The sequence below is a fragment of the Patagioenas fasciata genome, chromosome 5, assembly GCF_037038585.1.
Source record: "Patagioenas fasciata isolate bPatFas1 chromosome 5, bPatFas1.hap1, whole genome shotgun sequence".
NCBI lineage: Eukaryota > Metazoa > Chordata > Aves > Columbiformes > Columbidae > Patagioenas > Patagioenas fasciata.
In genome coordinates this window covers 37,323,841-37,339,039 of record NC_092524.1, presented here as the reverse complement: position 1 = coordinate 37,339,039, position 15,199 = coordinate 37,323,841, and the positions used below count along the sequence as shown (strand labels likewise).

At 38.4% G+C, this 15,199-nt stretch overlaps 1 protein-coding gene across 2 annotated transcripts; it reads left to right on the top strand.

Annotated features, from left to right (window-relative positions):
* Nucleotides 1-462: 462 nt before the first annotated feature.
* Nucleotides 463-13,523, top strand: ARHGAP11A (Rho GTPase activating protein 11A). Of its 2 annotated transcripts, XM_065838711.2 has the most exons (12): nucleotides 463-635; nucleotides 3,178-3,248; nucleotides 3,587-3,683; nucleotides 4,198-4,448; nucleotides 4,953-5,113; nucleotides 5,205-5,351; nucleotides 7,017-7,091; nucleotides 7,676-7,843; nucleotides 9,020-9,155; nucleotides 9,515-9,623; nucleotides 10,395-10,542; nucleotides 10,935-13,523. In XM_065838711.2, the coding sequence occupies exons 1-12, from the start codon at nucleotides 507-509 to the stop codon at nucleotides 12,488-12,490; spliced, it is 3,048 nt and encodes a 1,015-aa protein (XP_065694783.1). In that variant the 5' UTR covers nucleotides 463-506; the 3' UTR covers nucleotides 12,491-13,523. The 2 variants fall into 2 exon arrangements, with proteins under 2 accessions (XP_065694783.1, XP_065694784.1); XM_065838712.2 differs by lacking the exon at nucleotides 7,017-7,091.
* Nucleotides 13,524-15,199: the final 1,676 nt, after the last annotated feature.

Below are 15,199 nucleotides of genomic sequence, written 5' to 3'. Positions count from 1 at the left end.
GGGGCTGCGGGGACGGACAAGTGGTGGGTTTGGTATCTGAGGAACCTCCCGCTGGCTGCGCCCGTTTCATCGCGGCTGCCGGCTCGATCCGTCTCCCACTGCCCAGAGACCAGGCAGTCCCCCGGAGCTCCCGGCAGCTGCTGCTGCCGCCATTCCCTCCCCCACGGCCACAGCCCCTCCACAACACCCCCCCGGCGGCCGGTGAGGAGGACCTTTAGGTAGCCTTCGCGATCGCCTAAAGACAAGGCGCGGAGCTCTCCGAGGTAAGGGCGCCTGAGAGGCGGCGCAGAAATCAGGCGCTGGCGGGGAAGCCTCGGGTGGCCGTTGGGCGACTGGGGCCTGATTTCGAACGGCAAGCGGCCCAATCAGAGGGTCAAGTGGGGCAGGGCGCTGTATTTGAGCCGGGCGGTAACCGGTGGTGTGGGAGGTGCTGATGGTGCTGAGTGGGGTCTGAGGGGTGGCGGTTGGGGGGGTGAGAGGTCGGGGAGGCGGCGGCGGGCGCTGGGATGGCGGAGCAGAGACGAAAACTGGTACGGCTGGCGGTGCTGGAGGAGCTCCGGGTCTCGTATGGGATTAAGGTGAAGAGCGGGAGCTGTATGGAGGTGGCCAAGCAGCCGGGAGCGGTGGCTACGGAGGTGAGAGCGGCGGCAGCGGAGCAGCGCATGTGGGGGGACACGCGCCTTGGGCCGGGTAGCGGCGGCGGCGCTACGGTGCGGCGGGGGAGCGGGGCGGTTGTTGCTGTCAGAGAAAAGTGCACGCAGGTCCGCGAGCTGCTCCGTCCCCATGAGGCCGGGCGGCCGCTGGTTCTGGTATCGGTGAGTTTACCGTAACCCTGGTGCTCCTGCTGGTCCCTGACAGGGCACCACCTCCACTCGTGGGGACACGTTTTAATCCCTGCGAGGGGAGAGTCGTTCTTTCCTCCTTTTCCTCAGCATCTGCCAAGAAAGCCGTGTTGTAGGTGACTGAGACAATGGTTTAGTTATGTCGAATTCCCCCGCCTCCCGCACGTTTAGGACCTGAATGTTGTAAAGCAGGGCAGATGGTGGCCGAGATGTGTTCCTGGTTTTGTTAATGTGGTTGATACTCTTCTCAAACACACGTGCATGTCTCTGATCTGTGCAAGAGCTTCTTATGCTTTACTGTGCTTGATATCACTCACTGTGGTGTTGAAATTTTAGTCATGGTATTATTTATTGGAATACAGGGTTATTGTGTAGTTTTTAAACCTTTATGTCTCTTATTTTACTTCATTCCTTAGATCTTTGGTTTGAAGGGCTTTGTTTCCATGGCTTCTTAGTGGAAGCTGTGACTGTGGGTATTTTGATACAGGCAGGTCTGGCCTTGATTTAGCTGTACTCTGAGGAATGAAACCTGGCCCATTATCTTAAATACCGCCTTTGAATCCGTTGAAGGAAAAAGTGTGTTTTTTGTCTCAGGACTCTTATTTAAAACTAAAGTGTTGTAGTGGATGACAGTTTGTATGTCACTGAAGTCCGTTTCATCATGCTGGTCTTTTGGTAGACTTTAATTTATGAAGCACTGGCTGCTATTGAGTTGTTAACAAGACCCATGTACAACTGATATTGCACAGAACTGAGTATTTTCAGAATGATCTTTCTGTAAGGCTGAGAAGATATTACAAAATGCGGCAGTAACCCTTGGTCAATATAAGCCAAAGAAGTTGCGGAAACACGTGCTTGAGTTTTGTTGTTTGGAAAAGGAGAGAGCAAGAGTAAAGTTAGAATTAGTTTCTTCCCCTTTGTCAGTCTCAGGCACATGGTTCTAGGTGTTTTTTTTTTTCTGTTTGAAGGGAAGGTAGTAAGAACTGTGAGTAATATGCGTATATCATCATAAAAGACGTTTGTATAGCTAGCTTTCTGTAGTGCTTGAATTTTATACAAGAAATGTGTATTTAAATAATAACTGAGCAAGGTAGGAAAAGGTAGAATAGTGGTAAATTCAGAATATTTGTTTTGCCAGGGGTGTATTGTTTCTATTGTAATGGAGCAGACATAACTTTAAGAACTTAAATCACAGCTTCTGATATTTCAAGGAAAGCCTAGTGAAGTGAGGATATTGGTTATGAATTTAGAATGTTGAGTTACAAGCCACTGGAATTCTCTGTTGCATAATCTTGTAAATGCAGAAAAACATATCTTGGTGGTGTTAATTTTCTTTTTGTATTTTTTTGTAGCAACCTGGAATACAATGACAAATGTGTTGCTTCTCTGTCCTTACCCTGCTAGATGTGTGTTTCTGTAGGACAGATAGGCCTAAGGTGGCGTAATGGGTTGGTTATTGATTAACTATTTTCCCAATGTGGTTAGCATTTTACATTTCAGGTATAAAAGAGCAAGAGTTCGCTTTATCTCTGATAACAAATCAGGCATGATCCCAGTCCTCACCTGGTTGGAGGAGGGGCTGGCTTATGTATTTTGTAAATATAAATAGAAAAGGGGTGGGTCAAAGAAATAAAAGTACAAGTTGTTACTTTGAAATGTGGGCTTTTTTAACTGAAACAATTGTGCAGTAACCTCAGATAAACATTTTTTTAAAGTGCTGTAGGTGAGTATCAGCAGTAATGACTCAAGAAACTGCTTGTTTTCTAATACCTAGCAGATAGTCTGATGTCTTGCTTTAAGGGCAATAGGATTATAACAGTTTAAGTACAGATGCTGAATATGGGAGTTCAGAACAGTTTTCTAGACTGACTGATCAAGTTTAACCCTCCCTGAAACAACAATTTTGAGTAACTCAGATGAAGAAAAAATTACAAAAAAAAGGTTTGTAATGTATCGTATTGATTTTTAATTGATTTGAAAAAGGTGAGATTTCATTTAATTACCTTTACTGACTTGGGAGGCGTTGTAGGAAAACTGACTCCTTGTAAAATAAAAAGTGCAAGACACACTGCAGAAAACTTTTTTTTTTATTCTTTCACAATAATCTAGGGTGTTACTAGTAACTAGAATCAGCTCAGGCTTAGATATCTAGAGACAATAGTACTTTTCCTGACAATACCTATTACGTCTTATCTGAAAGACTTTGGTTTTTGTCTTAACTGCACTTGTGTTTGTACTTTGTGTTTGTACGTTGTGGAATACGTGCCTTTCTGTAGTATGTAGTTGGTAATCCTATTAACTTTTGAATAACATTTAATTAAATTGTGTATTTTAGAGTAAGATCTTTGGAATACCTCTTCATGAGCTACCACAATCACTTGTGCCAGAATACGGTTATATTCCAAGGTAAGTTAACACTGTATATTTAGATTTGCATCTACGTTGCTGTCTTTATAGTGTTGAACTCTTGTCAGAAAAGGGAATGTAGTATTTATTCTAAGCCTGCTAAAGCTTATGGGGAAATTGAGAATAGTTTCAATTGAGGAAGGAGAGATGTGAAAGTTAGATGGGGAATTCAGAGCTACAGTTATCATTCAATTGTATTTCTTTGTGGTTTGTGTCATCAGGGAAAACTATACTATACAGTAAGTTTTATCTTTCTTATCATGGAATAAATTTTGGAGAAAAATCAATAAGCAAGCTTTATTCTGAGTGTCAGAAGGATGTTACTGTTCTTTCCTCAGCTTTCTTGTTGATACGTGTGAATATTTGGAAGAACATATTCATACTGAGGGACTCTTCAGGAAGTCTGGATCTCTTGTTCGTTTAAAAGCTCTAAAGGTATTCTGTAAATCCTCTCTCTTTTAATAAGCTGCATTTCACTTGATTGTCTGCATGTTGTAGTTTTTGGACTCTTTTCAGTCCTATTTGACTTTTAATATTGGAAGTAGACTGGTAATGTTGCCTGCTTTAGAAATGAAAAGAGATCTAGTCCAGAAGCAGTCAAAGTTCACTTTTTTTCCCCTGGGAAATTTTCCAGCTTTACAGATAGTAAGAATACATTTGTGACTGAACAAACTTGCTAGCAGTCTTGCGCACTAGATACTGTGAGGATGTTTATCAGTGTTATCACAGAAGGATGCATTCATAGGAAACCTGTGAATTAACACATGTGGTCTGACAACAATGTCTGTCTCTTTGTAGATACTGTAGTTATATAAATTACAAGGCTGAAACTAAAAATGGGGGAGATGTGTCTGTCTTTTCTGATACAGGCTAGAGGACTGATGCCTAAATTTAGAAATCTGACAGTATGTTGAAGACTTCAAATCATGTTTCTTATGAACAATTTCAGGGTAAACTGGATCAAGGTGAAAACTGCCTCTCAGCTGCACTACCGTGTGATGTTGCAGGGCTCCTTAAACAGTTCTTCAGAGAGCTGCCAGAACCCATTCTCCCACCTCACCTGCAGGAAGGCCTTTTCAAAGCACAGCAGCTAGGAAATGAGAAGAAAACTGCAACAGTGTTACTGTCCTGTTTGATGGCTGACGGAACAATTGAAGCTTTGAGATACTTTTTCAGCTTTCTGAGAAGTGTGTCCCTAAGGTCAGTGTAGAGGACAGGGCTTGTAAACAGCGCTCAATTGCTTTAATGAGTTCTCTTTCCAGGCAACTGCTGTAGCTTTCCCTGAGTTGTTTGTGACTCTATAAACTTTCTCATCTGTTGTCATTTGCTAGAATTCAGCCATGGTCTTTTCTTTCATAAATAAAAAGTGTTTTCTTTATGAAGCCTTATTTTGCTGGAGACTTGGCTTTATTCCATTCTGTCGTATTAATAGCTGTGTTTCTTTCTTCTTTGGAAAAAGAAAGGAATGACTGGTAAAATGAACTTAATCTAATACCTTGTATTCTCCAAAACTGGCATCTATAACCTCTTGATTTCAATAAAATAGTCATGCAGTTACCAAGCCTGGGGTGCGTAAGTCTGCACAATAATCTCAGTATATGAGCACTTGTGAATGATTATGTATTTTTTTTCCAACTGCATTTGTCTTATTTGCTCTTTTCTCTTTCCACTGCTTATGTCCTGATAAAAACTTTTCTTGTTAAGGTCCAATGAAAACAGAATGGATAGCAGTAATCTGGCAGTGATTTTTGCTCCCAACCTCTTGCACTCGAATGAAAATGAAAAGATGTCAGCCAGTACAGAGAAAAAAATTCGCTTGCAAGCTGCTGTTGTGCAAACACTTATTGACCATGCAGCAGAAATTGGTAAGATGAAAAATATTTATCAAAGTCTTGTTGCACATACTTGTACACAGCTTTTCAAATTTTTAATTAACTTAAAACACAACTATTTCAGGACAAGTACCAGAATTTATCTTGGAAAAGCTTCCTGCAATGTTAGGCGTTGATGCCTTTCAATCTACTCCCTCACTGTGGGGGCATGAAGGCGGTGAAAATGAATCTCCCAGTGAATGTAAGAAGAGAAGGCACCGAAGTGTTGGGGGTAGGTATGTTGTGTGAAAACTTCAGCAACTAAAACAGAATTATTTTCAGACTTCAGATATGCTGATCCTAAACACTTGTCTATTCCATAAGCAGAATAGATGCCTGTGAGGTTTATTTGATTTAATTTGCAGAATCTGCACTAGACTTCAGTTATCACATCACTTCATTGTATGTTTACTCTAAGTTTATTCTAGTGTGCGTATTGTCTACCAGATATGCTATTTTGCCTTTTTTCAGATTTATGAAGCCAGAATTATGTTGCAGCTTTTTGTTGAGTCAACTTCAGATCCAGTTGCAGAACACTGATAAAGACTTTTTTTTTGCTAGTTTTGAAATTATACTTGAGGACTTGAAGATCTTGTGTACTTTAAGTCAGGTCATGAGAAGGCAAGGATATAAATGGCATGTGTGTTTTGAATTAGAGCAACTAGTTTGTGTTTTGAAGTGTAACTCTGAATTGTGTTTTATTGGATACTTTATGCTCTGATATTGTGGATTTTTTTTTGCAGTTTAGCTCTTCAGTTGGGGTGGGGGTTGCCACATATGGGCAATCAAATGTTCTTTTCTTCTGCATTCTCTTTGAGGAAGTACAATGAAATATGTATGCTTGGCTTGATTCAACTATCCATTATAACACTGATCTTGTATGTATTGCTATAAAAGTATGAATATGTATTCAGTTTATGTCCCTGGAATATTAAACCTGACAGCAACTTCAGTTAAGGCTTTATTGTTGTGTATGTTTAGCCAAGGCTTTTTGGTTTCTGTGTGTAATACACTTTTCCACTCTGAAGAAGGGAGATCATCCTGGAGTTGCAAAGTGATAAATGTTTGTGAATGTTTAAAATTTTGAGGAGAAGCAGTTAGAATTTAATTCTGCAAAATAGGTTCTGGTACTAGGCAGCTTCTATTTTTTCCAGATGTATAAAACATATTACTTACTACACTTCATCTATTTTCAAATATGAGTTTTTTAAAAAACTACCAGGTATCTACTAGACATAAAAGATGTACTGCAGGCTTGTAGCTTGCTAAGCTTTGCTATGAATGTGTGAAAGTACCACTGTAGTTTGCATTAGCACTTAATAAAAATACTTTGTTACACTTTTAAAGCAGGAGAAACATAAAAACTCTGTTTACTCTGCTGGGTTTAATTCTGCCTTCAAAAAAATAAAAAACCAAAACAACACACCCCAAATCAAAAACACATATTTTACAAAAACAGTTGTATGTTACTTCTTTGCAAGACCAAAATGTCATACTTCTGTTTGGGCCTAACTTCAAAGCTGTAAGAGCTTTTAGTCTTCAAGACAACTGTCCAGTGAAGTGAGAAAGTCTGTGAGAGACTTCAACAGATAGCTTCCAGGTTTGCCTATAAGAAATCAGAAGAAATATAATTTTATAATGATCAGTAGGATTTTCTACAAGAAACTTCTGTTATCTATGCATGATTTTTTTTAAGTAGATTTTTTTTTCAGCTATTGTGAAAGCAACCAAAACTATGTTGGTGAGAAGATCTGGGCTATAGTTTTCTTTACATAAAACAATTTAAACTGATTTGCTTTATTTCTCTCTGAAAGAATGCAAGTTAAACTTCAGTTGAAAATAGAGCAAGACAAACTTCATATTTAAATTTGATTGCTCGATGTGTCTTGCATTTCAGATATTGTTAGTGGAGCATTGAATAAAATTAAATCTAACAGAACACCCTCCACTACACCTCAACAAGACAGAAGCGGTAGGTATTGGTGTATTTGTACTAAATAAAGCCCATACAGTGTCTTCAGGATTTGTGAGCTATATTCCACAAATATTTTTAACTGAAGAACTAGAACCTAGGATACTGCATTTACTGTAGTTCTCAGAGCAGCTACCATCACTGTGGCAGTGGGCTGTGCAGTTCTAGGATTAGGCAACTGAACTTGCGCTTTTTATCTAATGCACGCTAAGCTTTCAGTGCATCAGTGAAGCTTTTTATCATATTGGGAATGAATTTGCCAGGACTGTAATTCTTTGACTTTTATTATCTTTTAAACTTAGAGAATGTTACTATATTTTTTCCTCCTAATAAGTATGTTATTGTATTAATTTGTGGGTTTGGATATTCCTTTCCAGTACTCTAACTTGCAAAAATACTCCAACAAAATAGAAAAACTCTAAGCTATACTGGTTGCTTTGCCTGCTCAAAATGCATGTACTTTTGCTGAGCTTTTACAACAACTTTCTTTCAGAGTTTTAAAAACAAACAAAACAACTGTTTATATTTTGCTATACTCTCAACCTTTTAAGCTGTTATTGCAAATTTTATTTTCTTAATTTCAGTCCTTTCATCGGTTACTCCGGTGGTTCTTACTCCAAGTACCAAGCGTAAACTTCCACCTGATTGCTCTCAGGGCTTGTCCAGCAAGAAGAGACGATCTATCAAGCATAGTTTTGCTTTTGAGTTGCTACCAAGTAGCATTTTTAACAGTAGCTCAACACCAGCATCAGGTACAGTGCCTTCATTTTTCCTTGCTGCTTGAAGTTGTCATTTATGGCTTTTAATTTAAATGTAGTTTTTTCTTGTTAAGTAGTCATTAGAGTCTTCACTTAAGTGTTCCTTGCACTGTCTTAATAAAAATCTGTTCATGTTCATCAATGAGTGTCATGTTACACGTACTAAGCAAAAGTAAAATTGTTTTTCTGTTGCAATAATCTCTCAAATATACAATCTTTATCTTCATTCCCTGTGTATTACGTAGCTCAGATTCATGTTTCTGTTTTAGCATAAAAATCCATGAAGACTGCCTGTGCTTCCAATTCTTTGAAAGCTGTAGCCTTCTTCTGTCTCCTAAGTACCTACATAGCTGGCCTTAGCTCTATGTGAAATTGCTATGATAAAGATTGAAGAATCCAATCACCTCTTGTTTTCTGTAGATGCTAAATAATCTCAAAATTCTATAGAGAAGGTTTTAGTATTCCTTGACAATGCTTTAGTACCACTTCATTCTACTAGAATGCTTCTAACTGTCAGGCTCTTACAAGTCTATTTTATTTTTGTTTTATCCTTTAATGTGCTGCCAACTGAAGTTAACCAGTCTAGATAGTCCTTTTTACTCTGTTGTTTTGCCTGAAGATATTTTTTCCCTCAACTGAGAGGTATAAACTTCTTGCTTCTGTTTATTAAATAATTTCATGCTACCATGAAGTCCTTGTTTCATGGATTAGCAAACGAAAGCAATGACACTTTCTGAAGACAGTAATAATGCATTTGTGTCATGAAATAGTAGTAGGATAGCAACTCGCATTTGTTGTTGTAACTGTTCTGGCTGGATATGAAAAAAGCACACTGAAAATAATATTAAGAATGAATCTAATTTTTATTATAAGGCTTTTAAATTTGAGGAACTGATCTGGTGATAGCAGTGTGAAAACTTAATTGAGGTAGCGATATCAGTAGTATGCAATTAATTGCAATCCAGCCTCTTCTATGGATGCTACAAGCACCAGCTCCATTTAATATTAAATAAAAGCTGAAGTCAAAAGTAATTTCAAGCTAGCACTCTACAAAATAAGCAAAAAAATCTGTGCTGTTTAAAAATGTGTTCTTTATTGCATTAACTGTGAAATTTTTATCTGAAAAAGTGCCTATTTTAAGGTCATGTAAATATGATTTTGTTCCTGTAGTTCAGTTTGAAGCAAGCCCTTCTGTGTCTCTTGAGTTATCACAAACCTCACTGTCTCCTTCAACTGGTGGTGAAAATCATCTGCCTAGTACAGGGAACAGAAGAAGTAAAAGACATGCAAGCAAAAAATTATACAGGTAATTTGCCTTAACTCTCAGAAACTAAAGATAATTTGGAAAGATTGGTCTAGATTCCTTGACTAATGAGATGTAAAATCTGAATCTGCCTTTAAAATTATCTTCTTTGGTGTTAAAAACACACAAATGTTTACTAGTAATCTTAAAATCACAAGCTCTTCCAATGTGGCAAAATGGAGCTCAAAACAAAGTAAGATCTGATATCTGATATAGCCTCCTGTGCCTATTAAAAAAAGCTTAGCAAGAAGGCACTGGAAGAAATAAAATTAGAGGGCATGACCATAAATAAGTGTCAGGATGTTTTCATTGCCCTCCTAAAGAATTTCTTACTTGTTATGTCTTCCCCTCTGTCTTCTCAGGGCTGAATCAGGAAAGACAGGTTGCTTTTCTCCAAAGATTAGCCGAAAAGAAATGGTTCGTAGGTCGTTACGCTTGAAGTTTGGCTTGGGGAAAAGCAATAGAGAAATGGTAAGGATTCTGCTTCTAACTCAGTCTTCTTGTTACTGTGTGAATTTTAATCTGAAGTTTTGGGCACTGTGTTTCAGTAGCAGGAAGGACTTACCTGGTAATGGAGGGATCATAGCATAACTGGACCTGCTATCAAGTACAAGAAGCTCTAGGTTTGCTTTCATAGCAATAATGGATTGGCTTGTACTGGGTTTGGCTGGGATGGGGTGAGAGGCTGGAGGAGGGGACAGCTGACCTGAATTGACCAAGGGATTATTCCATGCCATAGAATTACATGCTTGCCAATAAAACTGGGATGCAGGGAGTTTTTGGTAAAGTAACCACTTCTCAGGGGTGGGCTGGGCACTGGTCTATGTGTCCTGAGTGATTGCTTTTGCATCACTCATGGGTTTGGGGTATTGTGCTCTACTCCTTTTGCCTTTCCAATTCTTTCTCTTCCCCTGGGGCATGAGCAAGGGGCTGGATGGGAGCTTACCTGCCAGCTGGGGTCAACCCACCACGCTTGTGGTCAGTATGTCTTACAGTTCATAAAAAAACCTGATATTACAGAGCTTATGCACAGAATTGCTATGTTCAAAGTGGGTTGAGCCCACCTTACTGCGGGTGGGTTGTTACCTGTGTAGGTCTACAGAGAATCAACAGATGATGAAGTATGGCCAAGAAAAGGCTGCAATGGCTCATCTGCATAGCCTTTTCCTGGAGGTTCCTTTGTAAATGAGATTCCAAATTAAAGTTTACATAAAAGTAATTAACACCTTTTGTTTGTTCAAGAATATTGTATCAGGCTGTGCAGTTGGTAATAGATTGGAAAATATTGGAAGACGTCTTGCAAGTCAACAAGGTTTGGAGAGCAGAATTGAATGTGGAAAAAGAGGTGTCCTCTTCAGCCCATGCATCAATGAAAAATTCCCTAAGAAAGGTAAGTATCTAACACAATATATTAGATGGTGGGGAAACCTTTTCTTTTGTAAGGCAAAAGTAACTTTATTGATAAAGGTATAAAAGGAGTTGGATTATAAGTGTTTCTGGCTCATAGGATGAAAGTTACTTGAATGTTAGTGGCTCCTAGGGAAAAATAATTGGTTTAGGACAGGCTTGTGTTTCTAGTGTATTTTAATAGTTCTCTTTTGTTAAACGAGATGAGATGTGATTTCAGTTCTTAATATTACAACCAGTTTTCATATCTATGATGCTTAAGGAGTCATGGCATCTTTAAATCCAGTGTTGCTTTGATAATTAGTTTATCAAGAATTTTGCCTATAAATTGTTAGTGACAAGATATTATTTTTAAACACTGATGTTTATTTTAAGGTTCAAAGAATGTGAGCAAGTCAGAAGAAAACTTGTTAACTCCAAAGTGTCATGATAAAGTAGTTCACCGAATGTCATGGAATAGTGCTACTGTTATGCATCCTCAAGCAATCAACAAGAATGAGGGAGTTCTACCAGGACACCCTGAAACAGGAGCTGTTTTTTCAGAATCTGTTTTGATGTTTGGAAAGCCAGCAGTTGTTCCAGATGAATTCAAATCCACAACTGTAAGCAAACAAGATAACAGCTTGGAACTTTTGCTTTGTGAAGCTGCAAGTGATTCAACTGCAGAAACATTACTGAAAGTTAAGCAAGCCTTCTCTGTGTCTGGAAGTAGTCATAATTTGACAGGTGATACAAAATCTTCCTTCTTGGATGTAGCAGGTAAAACTCTGTGTCTCACAGGACTCAGCCCAGAAAAAGAATTGTTAGCTGAAAAAATTTCTGAAAATCTAGCAAGTACAAAATCCGGAGAACTGCCATACCAATTTAATCAATCTTATGCTATTGATAAACAGCAATCAAAAAAAGATGAAATGAAAGTTTTGGAGAAAAGAAACTTCAAAACTTCTATTGAAATTGAACTTCAGGTCCCAAAACCAGATATAAAAAATGTAACAGAACTTCCTGTGCCTCAAGTACTGGCCAGGGAAGACAAGCTGACTATTCAGAGCAGTTCATCAAAAGATGGCTTAAACAAATTGAACTCCTCTGGAAGGGAAGAGGAAATAGAATTAACATACTCACAAGCAGCTGAAAACTGTATGGTAGAGTGCTTTAATTCAGCAGAGGACACTGCTAAACTTTGTGTGTCAGGACAGCTTCCTACTTCACAGTTACCTAGATCACAAAATGAAGTGGGCAACCAATATGTGCAGGCTGAAAATTCTGGTAAAACTTTAACTAAAATATCAGCTGTTTCTGACCACATACAATGGTTCAACAAGCTTTCACTAAATGATCCAAGTTCTGCAAGCAAAACTAAACCACCTCTTAAGTTTCAACGTACTCCTGTTCGACAGTCTGTAAGAAGAATTAATTCCTTATTGGAGGCTAACAGATGGCCTGTAAGCTCCCAGCAGTTTAAAACAGGTGATGTTGGTTCACCCCTTGTTAAATCTTCGAGCTATGATTCTGTGCTATTCTCCTGCACAGAAAAGCCCTCAAAGAATTCCATGACTTGGCTGCTCAGGAGTGGAAGTATGTATGACGAAGTTTCTGTAGCTCATAAGCAGCTAGACTTAACATCCAAATCATGTCGCAGGCCCTTAAATCCATTAGACAAGCCTGATGTTTCTGTCAGAACTACTGGAATCCATGAACAGAAAGTGACTGTTCATCCATCAAAGTCTGTTCTAGAAGATCTAACTAATCATGAAACAGTGAAATCCAGTTTAAAAGTTAATGCAAATATAAGTATTACAGGTGCTGCCCCAGAAAAATCTACAATCACAAGAAGTGCTTCAGGAAAAGAGAGAGTTCGCTATAGAGGCTCACCGAAGAATCCGATATCTCGTGTGAAACTGCTACCAACTGCAAAACCAGTGGACTTATAAAATCAGATATGATGAATAAATGGGCTTATTGTAACTTAGTTAACCTTTGGAAAAACTAAATTTGTATGTTTTGGGGATTTTTTTAGCTCTAATTATTTTTGGTTTTGATTTACTTTTTAATTGGATGAGTCATGGCCTTGTACAGATAACAATTTATTTTATGTTGAGGTTTTCTTCATTTACTGAAACTTTTGTAAATGCTAGTCAGTTCATCCAAATTAATTTGACTTCTAGAACAAACTTGTTTTTACAGATTTGTTAGATCTACTGGATTATCTTAGCTTTTAAAAACAGGCTACATCTCCCGAAACATTTTTTTTTTCAGTATTTAGAGTAAGTACCAACTTAAAAAAAATCAGACATTTAAAGCAAAACTAACAGACATGCAAAAGAAAGTCTTTGTTGAGCATTGGTAGCTATATTTACCTCTTAGTTTCAAGTGTATCATAGCACTACTTTGATATTTAAGTTGGACCTTACATGAGCACTGCTTCTGAGACAATGGTTTTTATTGGAGTAAATGGGACCATTTTTTCCTTTTTGAGTAGGTAAATCAATTATATTTTGATGTGTACATGCACATACACTGGAGAGTTATTAGAATGTGTGGAAAATGTGCAGTTTTTTCAAGAAGTAGAAAGTCTTAAAATTTCATCCAGCTATGTGTTCTGCAATAGGTACCACGTATTTTCAGTTGTGATCAGTAAAATGTTTTATCTTCATATGAAAGGATCATTTTAACTTATTTTAAAAGCAACAGAATAGTGTTAACTAGATGGTGCGAATGCAGGTTTAGATGCTGATAATGTTGCAAGAGATGAATGTGAGAAGCCATAGTGTATTCAAAGTTGATTTGCACAAGCAAATGTTTACATCTTTTGGAGTTAAAACTGTTTGTCATCAGTTGTGAAATTATTTAAACACTTGAAACTGTTCATTAGCTTTCTGTATGAAAATTGCTTCTAGGCAAAATGTAATAGCTGAAAGCACTGGATACTTTTGGTTTTATTAAAACCATTGGTTTTGTCCCTTTTCTGAGACTGTTCTTCTATAATTACTTAAATTAGGTTGTCATATGCAGACTGGATGTCAAAAATGATTAAGTGTGAAAATACTGAAGTCAAGTTATTCTTACTCCTTCTTGTTCATCTTGGATTCATGTTGGTGATTCTCATAGCTAGAATAAGGCATGGTGCAATGTCATTTAGCAGGAGGAGACTTTTCAACTTCTTAAATGAGATGTTAATGAAAGGACTAGTACTGCTTGCTTTATGCCTGTTCCCTACCTGCTTCCCCACATATGCATTGATTTACTAACTGAACTGGGTAATCTACTCTCATCAGCCCAGCTGAGCTGCCTCATGGTCTTGCTATGTTGCTGTTAAGATTTAACACCTGGCAAACAGCCAGGAGAGGAGCTTAACAGGATTTCTTGGTGGTGTGGTGAAGTACTGGAAGCTTTGGTTCCATGAAATAAGGGAGCCAATGTAGCGCTTCAGAATGCTATTTCTCCCGCATTTCAGTTGTGTGTTTCTGCCCTCTGCCTCAACTGGTGTTGGCGGATCCCTCAGGGGACTGAACATGGAAACCAGAGCACCATGTTTTGCACCATTTCACTGATGTAAATAAGGCTCAGCAGAGCCACTGCCAGCTGTCATAGCTGATACAAGGAGGCAGGAGATGGAAATAGGACAGAAGATAAAGGCAATGTAATGAGGAAGAAAATGAGATCTGATTCCTTCTGTAATAGTGAGCTGTCACATCAATTTCTGTTTGAAAGAGCAAGACTTGATTTTTCCTGTTACCATTCCAAATATTTGGTACATAATAATGTAGCATTGAAAGTGTTGTGGATGGAGCACTGAACTATTTTTTGATCATCAATGCAAGCTGGTTGTAAACGGGTAGACTTAAATGCCAGAAAGGGAGATTTTGGTAGAGGCATGACAGAATGACAGACAAACCTGTAAACACCAGGAAAGACAGTCAAAGGAAGTAGCCTCTGCTTTCAGAGGTTCTGCAGAACAGTTTAGGCACACATCTATTTACATTGAGTTGATTGTGATTTGAGACTAGAAACATCAGGTGCCCCATGAATGTCCCTGCTCCTTAATCTTGTGAATTACAGATGTGCAACATATTAGAAAGCAGCAAAATGTGAGAGTAATCTCCATTTGGAAGTGTCTTTGTGGGTCTGTTGCAGCTCATGGACTATAATCTCAGAATTTTTCTGTAGATTATTAACCTGAAATGGAGCATGTCACATCCACATCAGTAGCAGTGGAGATATTACTAAAAGTAGCCTTTAGAAATGACCATTTTGCCAAGTGCTATTAAACTATGAACTTAATTTAGCAAGACCCTTTAACAGTTGCCTTTGCTAACCTCTGCTGTGGATTGTGTATATAGATTTGCTTAACCTGGAGACCTTTACCTACAAGTGCTGAGAGGTGTTTGCCATATTGTTACCTTGTACACCTGCAGCAAGGTAATATTATCATTCTTTAAGTAAACCTCTGATCGTATTATTCCAGGGAGAGAGAAATCACAGCAGGAAGATGGATGTGATCCCAGGAATCCATAATACCTTATGTCTGTAGCTGTTAATCCATTCAAAACCTTCCGTTTATTTTTAGACTTTTTCAGCTGAAAAGGGAGATCTTGACTATTCCCTCCAAGCTTTGTGTCATGTTCTCAATCGTACGAATC